Here is a 21058-nt window from a genome sequence, read left to right on the forward strand (position 1 = left end):
GTCTATCTTCATGCACACGAGCTGTTGCATTCTGGCGTGAAACCGTGGTTCTTAAACTGGGTTCTTCAGCTTCTCAGGAACATTGGAGTGCCAGTGGATGTGAAGCCATCTCGGACGTCTTCATGGCAAAGGAACTGGACGCTCGAAACAAGGAAAGTGCTGCCGAAAACGGAGGCGCAACAAAACGGTAGGTTACAGAGAGGCTGCACATATTCAGAATGTCTCTTTTATAAGGCTGGATTGGCTATTACGACTACGAGTATTTATAGACCGCTTTTCAACAAAAGTCCCCAAAGTGGTTTACATAAAGAAATAAAAATAAATAGATAAGGATGGAGCCCTGCCCCCAAAGGGCTCACAATCTAAAAAGAAACATAAGATAAGACACCAGCAACAGCCCCTGGAGGAATGTTGTTCTGGGGATGGATAGGGCCATTTGCTCTCCCCCTGCTCAATACAGGAGCCAGTGTGGTGTAGTGGTTAGAGTGCTGGACTAGGACCGGGGAGACCCGAGTTCAAATCCCCATTCAGCCATGAAACTAGCTGGGTGACTCTGGGCCAGTCACTCTCTCTCAGCCTAACCTGCTTCACAGGGTTGTTGTTGTGAGGAGAAACCTAAGTATGTGGTACACCGCTCTGGGCTCCTTGGAGGAAGAGCAGGATATAAAATGTAAAATAAATAAATAAAGAGAAGCACCCACTTCAAAAAGGTTTCTCTTTGCTCAGTTAGCAGGGGTATAATTTCCCCATGGGGGACGGGAATTGGAAGTCACAGTCAGCATTCCTTGTAACAGGGATTCTCAGATGGTGCTGACTACAACTCCCATCATCCCTAGCCAAAGGCCATTTCAGCTGGGGATGATGGGAGTTGTAGTCAGCACCACTTGAGAATCCCTGTTGCAGGGAACACTATACCTTTTGAGGGCCGGGGCAAAACGTTACAAGTCGTAAGCAAGCACTCTAGATTCAGGAAACCCTTTCAATAACTTTGAAATGCTTTGAGACTACCATATTTCTGTAACAGAATTATTTCGAATTTAAGTATCGCTCTCAAAGCGTGGGCAAGCTACTTTAAGTACAGTATTTTGAGCTCTTGTACAAGACTGCCCGTATTTCCTTAGGAGCCTACAATAGTGCAACAGCTCAGAATCACTGGCGTTACTGTATGTGGGCCATTCTTAATATGCATGCATTCTTCTCCTCTCCTCTCCCTCTCCTCGAATCATCTCAGTATAAATTGACACTTATAGCACAGATCTTAGCATTGATGTGTTATTAATTCACTGTACGGGAAATAACCACATGGATGGGGTGTGTGTCTATCGCCCATGGGAAAAGCTCCAGTGAGATCAACAGAACTGCATTAGCTGCCAAGGATGTGGAAAGGGGACCCCTATTGGTAGAAATGAGACATCTCAGTTACTAATACAGTATAGAGACTATTAGCCGCATGTAAGGGAAGGTCAGACGCTGTACCTTTTACATATGAGATAGAACTGTAGTCTTCAGCCATTTCATACCCGGTAAATGGCCTCTTTTCACCCCAACCCTGAGAAGCAGGGCCCTCTTCTTTTCCGGTTTAACTGCATATGTTCATCTGATTCCCGCCTCTTTCAGATTTCTTCTCCTTTCTTCTTCTTCTCCTGTCTCTTTCTCTCTCTGCTCTCCTGCTTCTCTTAAAGACCCAAAAGCAAGACAATGCTGCTGTAATTGGCTGTTGGAGGAGGTATGATCCCCATATGGGCCTTGATCCTCCAACTGAGGATCAGTGGTGATGGAGAGGGAATTTTTGTTCAGTTTCTCTCTCTCGTTCATTTGTGCAAAGCTCCGTCAGATAAAATTCCTGCTTTGACCCAAGGATTCAGTTGACTTCCTTGCATCTGACGCTCCTAACTGCAGCCCCCCCTTCACTGGGAGCCCCCCCCCAGGAGGCCTCTGCTTGTGGGCTCCTTGTGGGCCCCCTGACCCTCCGGCCCCGGGGACATTTGTCCTCTCTTGTCCAATGGACCCTACACCTGTGGCTAGAGAGCCAAAACTGTGCATCTTTGATCGACACTGACTGGCAGCAGTTGTTCAACAGGGCTGTGCGCAGGAGGACGCTCTGCTCCCGATGAATCTGCAGCACCACCACACACCCCTGGTGTTGCCTGGAGCCACTACCTCCCAGGGAGGCCATCTCTGTGCAGTTCCCCACATTTCCTGTGCTAAGGGTGGCCTACTGGAACTCCATGGGGCCAGCTTATTATTATATAATCATCAATACAAGGTTAATTATTATTATCACTTGGAAGGAAGGAAGGAAGGAACTGGGATGGGGCTTTGGCTCAGTGGTAGAGCAACTGCTTTGCATGCCAAGGGCCCCAGGTTCAATCCCAGGCTGGCAGCATTTCCAGGTAGGGCTGGAAAATACTGAAGCCCTAGAGAGTTGCTGCCAGTCAGAAAAGACAGTCCTGAGCTGATGAACCAATGGTCTGACTCGGTAGAAGGCAGATTCCTATGCTCCCATGATCTTGCCGTTTTAGTGCAAATCAATGTTGATTCCGCAAGTCTCCAATGTTCCTAACGGGGGCATATTATTTTTACATGGGGAGTGGGGAGAAGAGAGGGAAGGGGGTCACTATTTGGTGCTCTGTTGCAGGCAGCAAAATGTCACGGGTGGCACTCAATCTACTTGCCTGTGATTGGTTTCAAGAGGGATTTGGAGACATCTTCTTGTCGTCCTGTGTGCCAGGATTTCTTTGGGCTCACCTGTGGAACAGTTGCTTGGTGCTGGGCCAAGAAATTAAATTAATAGCACAAGTTTATATTTTCCCCCCTCCAAAATAAGTCCCATGGAATTCACCCTCAGGCTGCTACGTGGGGCACAGTTGCTTGAGATAAAGTCCCTTTGAGTTCAGTGGGCTCTTTTGCAAGGAGAGGACTGGATTGCCAGGGCGGCCCTTTCATGGGGCATAGTGGGGCAGTCACCTCAAGTGGCAGATTATTGGGGCAGCACGATTCCCCCAGACAGCACTATCAGAGCAGCTCTTTGGGACTGACCCACCTGATCCTTGCAAACATTTCAAGGAGCGCCTGTCCTCACGCTCCTGGCAAAGCTTGCAAGAAGGACAAGGAGAGAAGAGGAGGCTGATGGCAACCTTCTTTCCTCCCTGCCCCCTCCACCACTTCCAGTGCTTGCAGTGGTCCGTTTTGAAAGGGGGTTGCCCCCCACTAGGGCCACAGTACCTTCGGCCACCCTGCGGATCGCACATCTAGAAGGGGGTAGGGGGGTACTAAATGAGGCTATTCACATGAGCATTCAAAAGTAGGCTAAGGGAGCCCATCCTGGTTTTGTGCACTCATGTGAACCACCGGAATCGGGCCTGATCCCAGCAGCTACACAGCAGCAAACTCGCCTAAGTACCCAGGTTAAATGCGGTTAAGGGAGCAAGTGTGTGGCTGGCACACTTGGAGGGGGGGGGTTTCCCCATCATGCACCACACACTTGTCTGGTGCATTATCGGAGCTCCGGGGGATGGCGTGACACACAGTGGCGCAGCTCAGCACCCCAACTCCCGGAGCTGCTGGGAGTGCAGACAGTTGGCGATCCACCCGCCCAGGGAAGAGAGCTTGGTTATCTGCAAGGAGGGTGAGTCAAACCCGCTCTCCCCACAGACCTCCCCGGAGCCCTTCTCACTGATCATGAGAAGAATTCCACTGCCAACAAGTGCCTGAGAACTTAGGGAGGTTCCTAATCTGCCTTAATGCTGTGAATGTCTTAGTCCTCCTGGATGCAAAGTGACTGATTCTTCCTTCCTCCATCTGGGCAGAAAGGAGGAAACGGGAAGCCAGTCAGAAGGGAGTGGACCAGAGAGGAAAGTGTTTCTAAGGAAGGTTTCACTCCTCTACTTCCTGTGTGAATTGTTCAGCTTTTGCAAGAGGAAGGTTTGTGAGGCGTTGCAGGGAGGAAATCGGGAGTTTGGTTTTCCATAGTGTTATGCAACTTGGGAGGGTTCTCGCGAAGAGACTCACTTGCTAGAAACCCTGCTGCTTGAATCATCTGTGAATTCTGAATATTTTGATTTATGGGCTGCTTTCTTGTAGGCATAAAACATGTTCAATACCAAACTTAGAACACAGAGTGTAAAGCATAAGACATAGGGACTAATCAGACTTAGTTGCAGAGGAGAGCTGGTCTTGCGGTAGCAAGTGTGAATCCCCCTTTGCTAAGCAGGGTCTGCCTTGGTTTGCATTTGGATGGGTGACTATATGTTAGCACTGCTATAAGATATTCCCCTTAGGGGATGGGGCCATAGATCAGTGGTAGAGCATCAGCTTTGCATGCAGATGGTCCCAGGTTCAGTCCCTGGCAGCATCTCCAGGTAGGGCTGGGAGAAGCTTCTGCTTGAAACCTTGGAGGTGTTGCTGCCAGTCAGTGTAGACAATACTGAACTAGATGGGCCAAGGGTCTGACTAAGGCAGCTTTCCGTGTTCCTATACTCTGAAACAGTAGATAAACTAATCCTTGATCACTGTAAAGTTAATTCAGAAGAACAGCAAAGAACTTATAACGGCCAATATTTGTCTGAATGGAGCTCGTGAACGCTTTATAGATTGTTTTACTGGGTATTTGTTAGTTAGACTCAACCTCATTATTTGCAGGCACAAATATTTTGCCTATCCGTGGTTCCTGGGTGGCTGGAAATGACCTCTGAGGTCATTTCATTTTGCTGAAAGAAAGACCATTTTGTGGCACTCAGTTAAAAATAAATAAATCCCTTCTATTTTTTGTGGAAAATCAGTGGAATTAGGGGTTTGGGGAGGGGCATTGCAGGACAGCTGGGGAGGATGGCATGGTGCCTTATTCTACTTGTTTCTGCCTTTTAATTGCATTTGTGTCTTCTTCTTTTCTAACCTCCAGGAACCTAGCCCCCCAATACCCATTGAGTTAAGGTTTTGTTATCTGTGGTTATAGCCGAGAATGGAACCCCCGTGGATAACGAGCGTTACCTGCACATAACAAAATAGGAACATAGGGACACATGAATACAGGAAACTGCCTTATACTGAATCAGACTGTTGGTCCATCTAGCTCAGTATTGTTGACACAGACTGACAGCGGCTTCTCTAGATTTCCAGGCAGAAATCTCTCTCAGCCCTATCTTGCAGATTCCGGAAGGGAGCAGGAACCTGGGACCTCAGATGCTCTTCCCAGAGCAGTCCCATCCCCTAAGTGGATGATCTTACAGTGCCCATGTCACATGCAGTCTCCCATTCATGCTTGTTTCCGTAAGACCAGCTCTCCTTCCAAACTCCTCCCTAAACTTGCAAGATGGGCATATGGTGAAACAAACCAGGTCTAAGACGGCAATCCTCTGTATTCTTGCTTGAGAGCAAACCCATAAGAACAGCCCTGCTGGATCAGGCCAAAGGCTTATCTAGTCCAGCATCCTGTTTCACAGAGTGGCCCACCAGACGCCACAACCAGGGGGGCATGCCCCCTCTCCCGCTGTTACTCCCCTGTGATTGGTATTCATCTGAGTCTGGAGGTAGCCTATAGCCATCAAGACTAGCAGCCTGCTGATAGACCCTGAAATCAGTGATATTTACTTCTGAGTAAAACCTCATGGCTTGAACCATCACAATTTCAAAGGCGCTAGAGGCATTCCCCCCAGATTTCAGGAAAGATGCATTTTTAAAAGCATCAACCTATATTCCTAGTTTCCATGTTTAAAACCACCATAAGATTCAGTATGGAAGTTGGCTGTGAAAGAATTCACTTTAATTAGCCAGCAAGCATAGATCAAGTTTGGTTATGAAGCCAGCTTGGGTGTTTCCCCCAAGAAGCTCTTCGGGGAGAAGACCAAAGCAATATCATCCCATGATGTTGGACGATGGGACGAGGAATTGGCTGACTTTGCATTAAGTGCCAGATCTTTTACAGGCCAAAAAATGCAGAGTGAGCTCATGAATTCTAACGTTTGGAAAGTCCCTTGGTCAGCTATAGGATGTGTGCCATTCTTGAAAATAGCTGCTGTCATGTTAACCTCCTCTCTAAAGTGCAGCTTTCTTCATTGTAGGGCCCCCGTCACCCAAAGTGCAGCCCCCTGACAAATTGTTTAGTGGGAGGCTTTGGCCAAAGGTGAATCCTCTGCACTCTCCCCCATGGAGACAATCGTTTCCACCATGCAGTGCTGTGCTTTGCCCAGCGCCAGAGGGCAGACTCCTTTAAGGGAAACAGAGCCCTCTTGAGTCCCTGAACCATCTTAGAAGGCATGCACAGAATCCTAAGAAGTCTAGTCCCTAACCCACAATTCTCTTTAGTCTGTCCTGGGTGGTGTTGTCGCTGCTGGCCCACACTGTACTGGGTGGCCGAGTGTGATTGTGACCTGTGCCGGGTGCTTTAGAGACAGAGGGGGAAGGGGGGCAAGAAATATGTGGGTTGGGACTATGTTAAGTTGCATGTTGAAATGTTTATGCGAAGGCATATTTGCATAAATATCCCTCTTTTGTATCCTTACATTCTTGTGAGTTCAGTTGCTGTTTGTGCCCTCAAGAACCCATGTGTTGAAAATACTGTGTTTGTCACGGTGTAAGGTTGGGGGATGATGCTTAACTTGTGGGGGGGGGCACACACCTCCAAAGGCCTTTAGGTCCAGGCTCCAAAATTATGTAGGTGCACCTCTGTATGAGTGTGCAGATATTTGTGTATGTGCGAATGGCTGCCCCCTCAAATGTATGGTAAGAACTTAAGAATAGCCCTGCTGGATCAGGCCCAAGGCCCATCTAGTCCAGCATCCTGTTTCGCACAGTGGCCCACCAGATGCCTCTGGGGAGCCCACAGGCAAGAGGTATGGGCATGCCCTCTCTCCTGCTGTTACTCCCCTGTAACTGGTACTCAGAGGCATCCTGCCTTGGAGGCTGGAGATGGCCTACAGCCCTCCAACTAGTAGCTGTTGATAGAGCTCTCCTCCATGAAGTTATCCAAGCCCCTCCTAAAGCCATCCAGGTTGTTGGCTGTCACCACATCTTGTGGTACAGCTAGGAAGCAGCGTTCCCTCTAAGAGGGATTCCCAGATGTGATTGACTACAACTCCCAGAATCCCCAGCTGCAATGGCTTTCGCTTGGGCATTGTGGGAGTGGGAGTCCACAACATCTGGGTATCCTTGTTAGAGGGGACACTGCTAGGACGTGTATTGGTTTTTGTATTCCATGTAGTGTGTGCATTACTGTACCTGTGTCCACTGTACACTCACTGTACAGGGAGGAGAGCTGATCTTGAGGTAGCAAGCATGAACGGTCCCTCTTACTAAGCAGGGCTCACCTTGGTTTGCATTGGGACCGATGACTCCTTGTGAGCACTGTCTGCTGCAGGCTGTTCCCCTTAGGGGCTGGGGCAAAAGAACAACATGTCTCTGCAGAAATTTCCATCACTTATGTCTCGTTACACTGCAGTCTTCCCATTGCCAAACCAAGTTGCATCTTCACTGGATGCCTTTTTTTTTCTTTTTTTCTTCAAAGAACAGGTTGCATAAACATTGGGAAGGGATGGTATGTCCTGTCTCGCTGCGGAGGGATAGTACATCCTGTCTGGTTGCTGAGGGTGCTAGCACTGGGAAAGGTACAGGAAAGAGTAACTCAGAATGATCAAGGTGGGGGGGTTGGTGCACCTCTGCTAGGAAAGGCAAGTGCATTTGATTGTGCAGTGCAATCCTTGGAATCCTGGGACAGGAATTCCCAGATGGTAGCTGACTACAACTCCTATCATCCCCAGCCAAAGGCTATTGAGCCTGGGGGTGATGGAAGTAGTAGTCCACAATATCTGGGCATCCTGGTCAATGACAGGGACTCCTGCTTGGAAGTAGGTCCTGCACTGTTCAATGGGGCTTACTCCCAAATAATCACACATAGGATTGCCCTGTAAGTGCATGATGGGAATTTATGATGTTAAGAATGGTGTGGAGCAGAACTTTAACCCTAACCTGCAGCCAACTTTAGACAACCTTAACCCAAACCTGCAGCATGGAACACACTTTTTAATTTTTTTAAATTAAAGTAGAGGCTAGAACTTAGATTACCACTTTAAGTGGCACAGTGGGGAAATGCTTGTCTAACAAGCAGAAGGTTGCCGGTTCGAATCCCTGCTGGTACTATATTGGGCAGCAGATATATAGGAAGATGCTGAAAGGCATAATCTCATACTGCACGGGAGGAGGCAATGGTAAACTCCTCTTGTGTTTTACCAAAAGAAAACCACAAGGCTCTGTGGGCGCCAGGAGTCGAAATCGACTTGATGGAACACTTTACCTTTAGAGCTTGGATTATTATTTTTGAATTCTGGTTTAAGCTGGTTTTTCATCCCATTGGTTTAGCTCCACTTGTGCTAAAGGACATCTATCACTCAAGGTGGGGGAAAGGGGTGCAGGAAAGGCTATATCATTGTGGTTTTTCTCCCACCACATTGCTAACCTTGGGTTATGAAAGCGCCAGAGTCAAAATAAGGGAACAAGTTTACGATATGGAGCGGCAAATTGATCAGGGCTCCATTCTGGTTGGTGTCTTTTTGGGCAATCAACTTTTGAGCTTTACCTCTGCCAACTATTTAAATCAGTTAACAGTCCCAAAGTACCACGGAGCCCTGACATTCTTGGACCTTCTCTCTTTGTGCTTCCAATAGCCCTCTTTTTTTGTTGTCCCTCTTTTTATAAAAACCCTGAAGAAAGCTTCTGTGGTGGTGGTGGTCCCAAGACCCAATTGAGGCACCAACCTGTCTGGGAGACCCTGACACACCAGCTGAAGGCCAATTGCATAGAGAGAGTGGTTACGGAAACACACTCTCTCTCTCTCTCTCTCTCTCTCTCTCTCTCTCTCTCTCTCTCTCTCTCTCTCTCTCTCTGAAGGCTAAAAATCGAGGTTGGCCAATGAAACTGGTCAGCAGAAGGCTACGGAGTTCAGGGCAGACCCCAAAAGTAGCTTTCCACATGATGCCTAGTTAAGTTTGTTGCCACAGGACATGGTGGCCACTGTTTAGGCATATTGAGAGCTGCAACTGAGGGACACCCTTGGTCCCTCTAGCTCAGTTGTGCCTAATCTGATGGCCACTGTGTGGCTGGCTCTCCAGGGATTTTTCTCAGCCCTACCTGGAGATGCTGGAAATGCCCGGGATTGAACCTGGAGCTTTCTCGGCGTGTAGCTATAATTGAGTGGATGGGTTCAAAGAACCCCGGGGGGCCCCAGCTCCACCCATCCCTATTTTCTTAATTATCTCCCTCACTCTGAGGGTCTGTTAGGGAGAAGGATGAGCATGCCCACCCCTTCCCTAGCTATGCCCCCTTCTGCATGCTAAAGGTAAAATGTGCCATCAAGTTGATTTTGACTCCTGGCGCCCACAGAGCCCTGTGGTTTTCTCTGGTAGAATACAGGAGGGGTTTACCATTGCCTCCTCCCGCGCACTATGAGAGGATGCCTTTCAGCATCTTCCTATATCGCTGCTGCCCGATAGAGGTGTTTCCCATAGTCTGGGGATTCAAACCAGCAACCTCTGGCTTGATAATCAAGTCATTTCCCTGTATGCCATTAGGTGCATGCTACTGTCTGTGTTATTGATTGACAGTGGCTCTCCAGGGTTTCAGGCACGAGGCTTTCTTAGTCAGACACTGAAAATAAGCTTTAAAAATAAATAAATGAATTTTTGCTGCTTCACTCAAGGGGAAATTGCATCTATAGGGTAGCCTGCTTGGATTCAGGACTACAGCAGAGGGAAAGGGTAAAGCCCCCCACCCCACTGCACTCCTGCTATGGTCCCCATCCAGACCTCCCCTGCAACTAATATTTAAAAGAAGCTAAGTGCGGCTCGGAGCCCCCTAATGGCACAGCGGAGAAGTGACTTGCCTGACTGGTATGTTTCCCCGACTATGGGAAACTCCTAGAAGGTGGTGAAAGGCATCATCTCAGACTTCGCGGGAGATGGCCATGGTCAACCCCTCCTGTATTCTGCCAAAGACAACCACAGGGCTCTGTGGGCGCCAGGAGTCGACACCGACTCCACGGCAGGATCTTTCCTTTCCTAAGTGCCACGCACAAGGGTCAAATAATGCATTTAATATAACATGTCGTTGGTCTTAAGTGTGTATACATGCTATAGGACTGGCGCCTGAGAGTTCAGCTGGAGCCTGAGTAACTGTGCATAGGGTTGCAGCCTTACAGCCCAGTTCCACGGCTGACTTCAGGCTGCGCACTTGCTTGCGAGTAAGCTCTGCCCGGCCCTCAGTGGGGCTTACTTTTGAGTAAGAATGCGTAGAATTGCGCGTCCCTATCCGTTCACTAGCAAAGGAAATGTGTGTGTGGGGGGGTTGCCCCCACAAGAGACCAAAGCCACACGGGCCCCGTTCCAAGTGCCCGTGGTTGCGGCGCACGTGTGAAAACCACACGCGCGTGCGTTGAAAGGTGTTTGCCCCTGGTTTCTCAGCCCACTCGCGGCCACACGCGTGAGGAAGCAGGCTCTCTCCCAGCGCTTCGCCTCCTTTCGGTGCGGCTTTGGGAATGCGCCCCAGGGCAGGGTCTGCTTCGGTTCTCCGAGCGCACGTGCGCTCAGACTCGCTCTGTCCCCTTCAGCCAGCAGCCCACCCCGTCGGGGGGCAGCGGCAGCAGCAAGACACCCACCCCCCTATCGTCGCCAAAGCGCCTTCCGACGCGCATCCTGGCCTGGACCACTTCGCTTCCCATTCTCGATGACTTTAGCCCAGGGGACACGGAGTGAGTAGGCGCGCTCCGGATGCCAAAGCGTTGCAGGAGGAATTTAGCAATCGCGCAGCGAGGGAGGGAAGGAAGCGGAGAGAGCGCGATCGGCGCGTGTTTGGGTCTTCCCCCCACCCTTCTTGTTTTCGGGGGTCGTTGCTCCCCCCCTTCTTTTCTTTTGCAATTCGGCGCCAGCAGCCGCGCGGTATGTCCAGAATGCGGGCGGGCCGCGTCACAGGCCGGGGAGGAGCCGAGCGCTCAGCTGGTGTAAACAGCGCGGCTCCGAGATCGCCTATAAATAGGGAGGCTGGTGGCCCGGCGAGAAAAAGCCGGGCACGGAGCGCTCCAAGGAGAGGTTTTGGCCTCAGCTTTTCCGAAGCCCTTGCAAAGACGGGGGAGAAAGCAAAGCAGCCCACGGCAAACATTGTTTATCCACCAAAACTGTGCCAGCCGCTTTCTCTTTGCGCTCCGGGGAAGGGGACCTTTAGGGGATCGCCAACAAGGGAACAAGCACAGCCCCTTTAAGTGGAGTGAAGGAGGGCACCTCACAGGAAAAGCGCCTTCTGGTTTAAGAGAATAAAAAACGTGCGCCTCTTTGGTCTAGACTCGGCTAGGTAAGCGCTATGTGTACAGCCCGGCTCGGAGCGAGGCGCCGCCGCCGCCGCCAGGAGGCGCTGTGTTGCTGGTGGGGATGGCGTGGACCGGGCTGGAGTCAGAGACGGCTGCGGGGAGCTGGGGAGGTTTCTTGTCCGCTGGGGTGTCGTTAACAAAAAGTAATAAAACGGGGAGACTGAAACTCCAAGCCCTGTGTGTGCGTGTGTGCAGAATCCGGCTGCTCCGGCCGCGTGTATCTGGGTGAAAACAGGAGATGTTCTCAAGTGTGCATGATGATGATGATTGATGAGCGCTCTTGCAGAGAGTCTTGGACGGCCACCCCAGGTAAGCCACAGGCTGCGTCGGGTCGCTTTGAGGCGCCGCCGCCGCAGCCGCCAGGTGTTCCTCGCCCAGCCTTCGCCAGCGACCCGCGGTGTGCAGGATCGGAAAGTCCGCTCCGCGCTCGTCCCTCCACGACCCCCAGGAATGCTGCCTCGACGGTCGCGTAAGAGAAGCGCGCTCGTCCTGCTCCTGTCGCTCCAGGTGGTCCCCTCGACAGCGGGGCCGCGGCGCGCGCCTGCCAAACGCCGCCTGCCCGCCAGCGGTCGCGGGGGCAAGGGTGGCTTGCTCGCAGCAGGCTGCCCGGGCGTCGCTGCTGCTGCTGCTGTAGCTCCTCTTAGGAGGCTGCAGGAGGTGGCTTCGGGTCGCCGCCGCTGCCCTTCTCTCCGCGTCCGGGATGCTCGGAGCGGCTCCGCGGCCGCAGTCAGGTGGGTACCCCTGCGCGCTCCCCTCTCCAGCCCCGCATCCCTCCACGGGCTCCTCGGGAGGTGAGCCCTGCTCTCTCCTCCACGGGGAGGCGGGCGGGCTTACCCCCTGGGAAGCTGTGCCTCTAGACAGGCTTGCCACAACCAACCTTTTGTCTCTTGGCAGGGGGCTGCCCGGATCCTCTCGCGCCTCTCCAGCCTTGGCGGCCGGGGCACAGCAGCAGCCGCGCCGCCGTCATCGGCCGAGGAACGGCCCTGCGCTTGGAGAGCTCCGCCACTTTCCACTCGCTGCTTATCCACGACGGAGGTAAGGAAGGGGTCGTGGCTGCTGCTTTCGGGTGGCGGTTTTGCCGCCGCTGCCACGCTTGATCACGCTGTAACCTCGGACTTACCCCCCTTTGTGGGGGGAGGTGAGGTTGTGAGGTCTCGGGTGCGTCCTAGGCTGGGGGTGCTCAGGCTTGGGTCTCTCCGTGTCTCCCTTTCCCCAGAGAGTTTCCAGGGAGATCTCCTTGACTTTGCCTACTAAGCCAGGGATTCCCAACCTTGGGCTGCCAGATGTTGTGGGACTACCACTCCCATCACCCCCAGCTACAGTGGCCAAAGGCTGGTGAAGATGGGGGTCCAACAACATCTGGGGGGCTAAGTTTGGGAATCCCTAGGCAGTGTTTGAATTAAGCAGCAGGGGATGAAGAGACCCTTAGCTACTGGGCAGCATCCAGAGGAAGTTATCATTATGGCTGAATCCCACTGAAATTAATTGGATTTGAGTTAGTCATCACTGTCTTCTTGGTGCATGGATTTTGGTGGCACTTAGAAAGCCACTTTCTATGTTCGGATTGTTGTATCTCTCTGCTTCTGCTCCAGGGGTCTTGGTCTTTGCGGATAATCCAGAGCATCCCATTACCGTAAGGGCCCGCAGCATCCTCCTGGAGAATGGTGGGGCTCTCCACGTGGGCTCTGCTCAGTGCCCTTACCGCTCCAAGGCCACCATTTCCCTGTACGGCAAAGCCACCGAAGGAGCCGACGTAGAAGGCTATGGCAAGAAATTCCTGGGTGTGGGCAGAGGCGGGATTCTGGAGCTGCATGGCAGGAGGCCTCGGTCATGGACACTTCTGGATAGGACTCTGTACCCAGGGGGTCTCCGGTATGGCCCATACTCCTCCAAAAAGCACTGGAGCAGCCGTGGCCTCAACATCCGGATCATCGATGCAGACACGGCCCAGGTGGTGGCGTCTGATCGCTTTGACACCCACCTCCTTGTCGATGAAAGCCAGAGAGTAAGGGCTTTTCTTGCCCGCCAGACCCCGGGCAAAGTGGTCGCCATCGCGGTGGGAGATTCTGCAGCCAAGAGCTTAACCCTGGAGACCCGCCTGTTTCTCAGCAACTTGCTGCATAGTGAATTCATCCTGCATCTGGGATACAGGTAATCTTTTTTTTTTTTTTTTAATAAAAGTCTAGGCTTTTTTTGCATGCATGTGCTTCTGCCAACGTAATAATACTTAGTGTTTTCATACTGCTTTTTGAGAGTTTGAAATACTTGAATGAATAAAATTGTTTGTAATCCTTACAACAACCCTGTGAGGCAGGGCTGTGCCATTTTGGCCTTCCAGCTGCTGTTGGACTACAAGTCCTATCCACCCCAGCCATAATGGCCAGTGGGGATGATGGGAGTTGTAGTCCAACAAGAGATTGTGCAGCTCGGCGGTAAGCTAAGCTAGTCTAATTATCCCCCATCTTGCAAATGAGGTTGAGAGGGAGTGACTTGCCTAGCAAGCTGAGATTTGAATCGGGAACATTCTGATCTTGTAACCATTACTGTAAAGGTAAAGTGTGCTGTCAAGCCGGTGTTGACTCCTGGCGCCCACAGAGCTCTGTGGTTTTCTTTGGTAGAATAAAGGAGGAGTTTACCATTGCCTCCTCCCACACAGTATGTGATGATGCCTTTACCTCCTTAACTTATAGGCTTATTAGATCAGAGATGGCTTTCTCCATTGCAGGAATATCTATGTATTATTAAGGATATTAGGGATCACGATGGCCTTCTTTGCAATATGTTGCTGACATGTATATTTCAGACAGTCACATTTTGTGTTGGGTACCAAACTGTAGCTGGTGTGTGCAGCACCAATTCAGTATCTTTGGTCAGAGTCTATTACTTTCCAGTTTGTAAGTTCCCTTGAAAAATCTTGAAATGTGGACTTAGGAAAAATAATAGAAGGTTTTTTTTGTTTGTTTTTAAAAAGTGTGACTTAAAGCAGAGGTTCTCAACCTTGGGTTGGGGTGTGCAGAACCGGTTCTCAGTCGAATCAGTCCACCGCAAACTGGGCTGGTTCAAGTGGTTTGATTGTGAACCGCTTCGAGCTGGTCTGTCGGTTCTCCAAGACAGTCAGTTAGACCAAACCGCTCTACACAGTGGCAGTTCAGTCCCAATTTGGACCGAACTGCCACAAATGGTCCGTGCACACCCCTAATTCTGGGTCCCTAGATGTTGTTGTATTACAATTCCCATCATCCTTAGCCACAATGGTCATCATTCAATGCTATTTATGTGTTGAACTTAAGGTGTTAATAACAGTACGTGCATATAGAACCGTGCCTATGTATACGGCACACAGATTATATGTGTATTAAATATAACATGTGAATAGGACTTGGGTCAACAGGCAGTTAAACTATTTGCCTTGATTTGCTGGCCCTTTAGAATTGTCTTTCCTCCTAGAGATGCTGAAGATTTTGGTTTGTTAAATCTAGATCAATGACCCCTTTGCTTGGTGTCTGTAGTGCTCACTAGGTTTAATGAAAAATATTTGGCCTCCTTTATACTCTTGGCTCTTGATCATTCATGCTTGAATTGCTAAGAAGGGTCTTTGGAGGGGTGACTACATGTGAGATGGGTGACTACATGTGAGTTTAAGATATTCCCCTTAGGGGATAGGGCCGTAACTCAGTGGAAGAGTATCCGCATGCTTGCATGCAGAAGGACCCAGGTTCACTCCCTGGAATCTCCAGGTAGGACTGGAAGAGACTTCTGCCTGTAACCTTGGAGAGCTGCTGCCAGTCAGTGTAGACAATTCTGAGCTAGACAGACCAAGCGCCTGACTCAGTAAACAGCAGCTTCCTATGTTCTATTAGCTCCAGGGATGAGGTTTTGGACTGTCGTAAGCAAGAGGCTCTAGCCGCAGTTCTCAAACATGGGTCCCCAGATGTCATTGGAGGACAACTCCCATCATCCCCAGCTACAGCATGGCAGAGGATGATGGAAGCTGTAGTCCAATGACATCTGAGGACCCACATTTGAGAGCTCCAGGGCAATAAAGATACCTAGTTCTAACAGCATTAATACTTCTACAGCAAGCTGTTTCAGGACCGTAAATCTGTGTTACTCGATACTAGAGCTTATATGTTCAAGACTCAGCATTTGCCCTCATCAGTGTAGCAGTAACTCCCAAACTGCGTGGCTGAAAACCAGTCAGGCCACCATGGACAGCTCCCAGGCTCTCTTCCGAACAGTTGTACCGCAGTCCATGCCAAGATTTTTATAGCAACTGGATACCATGCAGAGAGGCTTTTCACTTTCACATGCCTCAGAATTTTGTACCAAACCCGGATGACATCAAAGCTGAAACTCATACTTGCACTGCAGACAGGATGTAAAATATGATTGTGCAGCACTCCAACCAAGAGGCTTTCGGGGAAAAGTATTTCAAGACAGGAGAGCCTGTCGTGCGTTTTCATAATAATGGTGCAGTGAAATTATCTCTCAGTCCCTTACCATTTCCCCATTAAGTGTTTTGGGGCATAACCTTCTAGGAACTTTGTCTAGGTTAGCCTGACGGTGCTGAAAGATGCAATATTTAGGGCAGGAGGCATCTGCTGCTTGTTACACTGGCTGTGTTTCATGTATAAGACTGCAGAACTCCAGGCCAACAGGTTTCAGGCAAGAACGTCGTGTTTCCTTGGTGTTTGGGGGCTGGGTGCTTTTGTGCAGAATTGGAAGCACCCATCTGTCTGTCCAGCGTAGCAATGAGAGCAAGTCAGTTACGTTCTCTGATATGCTTCCCAGGTTGAAAGTGTGTAAATTGGCCATGTCTGTGAGTATTTTTCTTTTAAAACAGTAGCCATAAGCCAGAGGAGGGACCTGACTGGGACATAGGAAACACAGGAAGCTACCGAGTCAAACTGTTAGTTCATTTAGCTCAGTGTTGTCTACACACTGACTGGCAGCGTCTCTCCAAGGTTTCAGCCTTTCCCACTCCTACCTGGAGATGCTGCCAGGGATTGAACCTGGGGCCTTCTGCATGCAAAGCAGATGCTCTACCCGTGAGCTACAGCCCCATCTCCTAGATATTTGTAGAAACATAGGAAGCTGCCGTATACTGAGTCAGTTCATTGGTCCATCTAGCTCAGTTTTGTCCACACTGACTGGCAGCAGCTCTCCTAGATTTCTGGTGAGGGTTTCCCCCCACCCTGCCTGGAGATGCTGCCAGAGATTGAACCTGGGGCCTTCTGCATGCAAAGCAGGTGCTCCTCCACTGAGTGGGGGCCCCATCCCTCACGATGCATCCCTTTGCCCTGTGCCCCAGTCCTGATGAAATCCTCCCCTCCCAATGGCAGCTTCCATTCTGGGGGAAATAGTTTAGAACAGGAGTGACCAACCTGGGGCTCTTCCATTGTTGTTGGACTACAGTGCCCATCACCCTCTGTTGCAATTTGTGGCTGGGGGTTATGGGAGTTGTAGGGCAGGACTAGCTGGGGGAGCCTCTGGCTGACCACCCCAGCTTAGAATTTATTCACCCAGGCCTTTAATTGATGTGTATATCATCTGTCATTGTTTTAAACAGTTTTTAATGTTTTAGCGCTGTTCTTAATCTGTTTTACTGTAAACTGCCCAGAGATGTGAGTTTGGGGCGGTACACAAATATGCTAAATAAATAAATAAAACCAATAATAGAAGACAACAGGGGTCCATAGGAGAAGCACAGGTGTTCATGCCAAGTATGCATAGTTAGGCTTAATTGCAGTAGGTTGTGTCAAAGGCTTCACAGGAAAGTGGGGGCAGGAGACAAATGCCTGTCCTGGTGTAATGTTTCTAGCTCACCTTAAAGAAAAAAACCAGAACAGTTGTAATATATATACACAAACATGGTTCCTTTCTGCTTACGTACATTTGATGTTACTACGGAAAGTGAACGCTGTTGTCTCTGAAAAGAATCAGCAAAACCGGTATATATACCTGATTCCCCTGCCTTTCCAGGGTAGTTAACTTTGGCGGGGGGGGGGGATCAGCCTTTAAGCCCCAACATACAAGTGCAAATGCAGCCAAGAATGCTTGAACAGTTGGGTGTTACCTTTGGCATGACAGTCCTGTTTTTATCACCTTCCAGACAGCCCTGGGCTCTGGTTGGGATCCTTGGAGGAGATCCATCTTCCACCGCAGAAGATGCAAATTGGCCTCAAGGGAATGGAACAGTGAGGTTGGCAGTAGCAGCAAAAGACTTTCAGACCTATGAAGGCATTGGTTTTACAGTCACGGCATTCAGTGGATGGATCAAAGGTTAAAATCTTCTTCTAACCTTGACGACGATGAAGTATTCAGTTGTATTTGCCATGCAAGAGCACTTGGTTTATTGCGGGTCCAGCTCCCATGGTTTCACGTACCCACAGTTGGGTAATGGACACCTGACCTTGGTATTCATGGAAAAAAAAATCAGTTGGAAAAGGGTTAAACTTGCGTATCTGTGGCTTGGGGGTGGCCGGAAATGACCTTGGAGATCATTTCCAGACACCATTTTGAGCTGGGCTCTTTTTTAAAAAATGGAGGGACCAGCGGTTTTCAGCCAATTTTCAGTGAGTTTTTGCTCTTGGAGGTCTATCATCGGCCACCTCCAGCCTCCAAGGCAGGATGCCTCTGAGTACCAGTTGCAGGGGAGTAACAGCTGGAGAGATGGCTTGCCCTCAACTCCTGCCTGTAGGCTTCCAGCAGCATCTGGTGGTGGGCCACTGTGTGAAGCAGGATGCTGGACTAGAAGGACTTCCTTGGGCCTGAACCAGCAGGGCTTTTCTTATGAGGCAAGTTTTCTACTACTCAGCGGTGGCTCTTCCTGATATGTGGAGCTGTGTTCTGGCAAGTTAGACTTTTGGTCCATCTAGCTCAGGGCCGTCTACACTGATCTATAGCAGGATTTCAGACTGGGTTGGGGAGGGGAGGTCTTTCCCATCCTTACCTGGAGAGGCCAAGAATTAGAAACATAGGAAGCTGCCGTATACCGAGTCAGACCATTGGTCTATCTAGCTCAGTATTGTCTTCACAGACTGGCAGCGCCTTCTCCAAGGTTGCAGGCAGGAATCTCTCTCAGCCCTATCTTGGAGAAGCCAGGGAGGGAACTTGAAACCTCCTGCTCTTTCCAGAGCGGTTTCATCCCCTGAGGGGAATATCTTGCAGTGCTCACACATCAGGTCTCCCATTCATATGCAACCAGGGCAGACCCTGCTTAGCTATGGGGACAAGTCATGCTTGCTACCACAAGACCAGCTCTCCTCTCCCAATTGAACCTCTCTGCATGAAAATGACATGCTCTACCACGGCACTGGCCTGTGAAATATGCCATCCACTCATCAATTCAAGAGTGAAGCTCAATGCACACATGCTCATTTAATTCAGGGACAAGCATCCCTTAGCTTGCACTGTTACCATGATGATATAGTTCAACTGGGTTTTTGTAATGTGGCATCTCTCCTGGTTACTGTCCTATAGAATAGGGCTGCTCATACAACTGTCAGTTGGGTAGTACAAGTGTCCTCTCCAGCTTTGGGAGCTGTGCATGCTCCTGATTTTTGATGGTGTGCAAAAAACCCCAAAAAAACCCTAGGTAGGGAGTGTGGGCAGGGGTTTTGGCCATTGTGGCCATTAGGACTGATGGGTGTCCAACAACATATGGGGACCCAGGTTTGAGTAAGACAGTTTCTTGGCAGCTCTACAGCTCGCAAAGATGACGTGATTGACCTGTTTCTCCCAGGAGTGCCCCACCATGGCTTTAAGGTTGAAGTGTCCAAAGGCATCATCTTGGATTTGATGGACGAAGTGACTAGTTGGCTCCCTGGAGACCGGATTGTTATTGCAAGCACCGACTACTCCATGCACCAGGCTGAAGAGTTTAATCTGCTGCCTTGCCCTGAATGTCAGAGTAACCAGGTGAAGATCGATGGTATGACCAAACTTGCCTCTATAAAGTGTCTTCATAGAGACAATTAGACTGGTGTGTTTTTTTTAACCCACTGTATCTCAATTTCTCAGCCTTTTCAGTAGCAAGTACCCTCTAACTTGTGGGGAAAAACTATATATACTTACTGTGTTGCAACAAACCAAGATGGGAAGAGGTGGGAAACAGGGAAGGTGGTCAAGTAGATTTGACGTTTTGATGTTTGTTGATGTTTTGCAATGTTCTTATTGATAAGCAGTTAATGAGGGAGGGAATTCCATTCTGCCTTTGGTCAGGAAGCCCACTCTACCTTCACATGGGTGAAATTGTGGATGGCGTAGATATGAAAGCGGAGGTTGGTCTCCTGACTCGAAACATAGTTGTTCAAGGAGAGATGGAAGATGAGTGCTACGGGCCAAACCATTGCCAGTTTTTCAGCTATGACACGTTCGGAGGGCAGATTAAAGTAAGTACATTTCAGCGGTGATTGATGAAACCCAGTCCAAAGATTCCAGAATATGGATTCCTCAAGACCTACTCCAAAAGAGAATTTCAGCCAAGTGCATGCAATATTGCTTGTCTATCACTATAGTGATATATCAGACAATTATTTTTCTACCAGTTAGTTCTGGTTCTTCATTGTTGAAAGGCAAAAAAAGTCAGCTCCCCTTTTCTCTCAAACTCACTCACTCCATATCTCTCTCACTCGCACTCTCCACAACTACAGGTACTGCTGTACCCTGCCACTGAATTTGGTCAGCTCCAGCATTGGACAGAATTGCTTTGCTTTTTCCTTCCTCGAGTGAGAAGGAAAATTCTCTAAAATGGTTCCAGTTTCATAGAACAGTCAGTAAGGATTATGAGGCACAAGATTCAATGTTGCAATATTGATGCTTCCAGATCCCAGTTAACCGCTAGAATAAAATAGAACAAGGTACGAATACGACAAATATTTATATACTGCTTTTCAACAAAAGCTCCCAAAGCGTTTTACATCAATATAAATAAATAAATAAAATAATGTGGCTCCCCTGTCCCCAAATGGCTCACAATCTAAAAAAGAAACATAAGATAGACACCAGCAGCAGCCACTGGAGGGATCCTGTGCTGGGGATGGATAAGGCCAGTTGCTCAACCCCTGCTCAGTAAAGAGAACCACCACTTTACAAAGGTGCCTCTTGGCTCAGTTGGCAGGAGACTGAGGCAGAGTAGAAGTTGAGTAGCGTGCCTCTTCTGTTGTGCATTAGGTTGCTTAACAGAGTTCGGATGGAAACAGGATGTTTGTGGTAAGGTTCCTAAATGGCCGTTCCGTCTCATGCAAGGTGCCAGTGCCCTGGACAGTCATTGTGGCTGGGGATGATGGGAATTGTAGTCCAGTAACTCAAGACTAACGTATGGTTGGGTCAGGCTGCGTTCTACTCATTCACATGGGACTATTCTAACCTGCGGCAATTGGTACTTGTAGCCGTTGCTAGCACAGCCGCTTTGCCCTCTATGGCTGCACTGATGCTATAACCTGGATCTCTTTGCGGTCCCATGTAATGCTGCTATTTCGTATTGGTGCAGCAGCCCCGTGCCTTACCCCGTGCCCTGTTTTGCTGGTGCAGCAGCCTGCAGGATGAGGCCATCAATGCAGTTTAGACTATCTGCTCTGTGTGGCACTAGCCAGATAGGCATTCCTCACCAGACATCCATCTGTCATAAGCTACCGTTGCGTAAGAGGCTTCTGAGCAAAGTTATTTGCATGATGGAAACCGTGTTTGTCTGGATATTATTTATGTTGC

The 21058-nt window shown here is 49.6% G+C and overlaps 2 protein-coding genes across 3 annotated transcripts in view; both read left to right on the forward strand.

Moving 5' to 3' along the window:
• Positions 1 to 21058, forward strand: part of CEMIP (cell migration inducing hyaluronidase 1) — a 165339-nt gene continuing 144281 nt past the window's right edge. The window contains exon 1 of one of the 2 annotated variants that reach the window (XM_053272858.1): positions 1 to 187. In XM_053272858.1, the coding sequence (XP_053128833.1) occupies positions 123 to 187 (65 nt within the window). In that variant the 5' untranslated portion in view covers positions 1 to 122. Of the gene's footprint in view, positions 188 to 11053; positions 11332 to 21058 lie in introns of those variants that run through there. The other variant, XM_053272859.1, reaches the window with a different exon arrangement.
• The window catches only part of LOC128335069 (cell surface hyaluronidase-like), a 76553-nt gene continuing 67368 nt past the window's right edge, over positions 11874 to 21058 (forward strand). Inside the window, exons 1-6 of the mRNA XM_053272861.1 lie at positions 11874 to 12078; positions 12242 to 12382; positions 12940 to 13498; positions 17460 to 17629; positions 19092 to 19280; positions 19571 to 19740. Of these exons, the coding sequence (XP_053128836.1) occupies positions 12048 to 12078; positions 12242 to 12382; positions 12940 to 13498; positions 17460 to 17629; positions 19092 to 19280; positions 19571 to 19740 (1260 nt within the window). The 5' untranslated portion in view covers positions 11874 to 12047. The remainder of the gene's footprint in view (positions 12079 to 12241; positions 12383 to 12939; positions 13499 to 17459; positions 17630 to 19091; positions 19281 to 19570; positions 19741 to 21058) is intronic.

This window comes from Hemicordylus capensis, chromosome 10 (assembly GCF_027244095.1).
Source record: "Hemicordylus capensis ecotype Gifberg chromosome 10, rHemCap1.1.pri, whole genome shotgun sequence".
Taxonomy (NCBI): Eukaryota; Metazoa; Chordata; class Lepidosauria; order Squamata; family Cordylidae; genus Hemicordylus; species Hemicordylus capensis.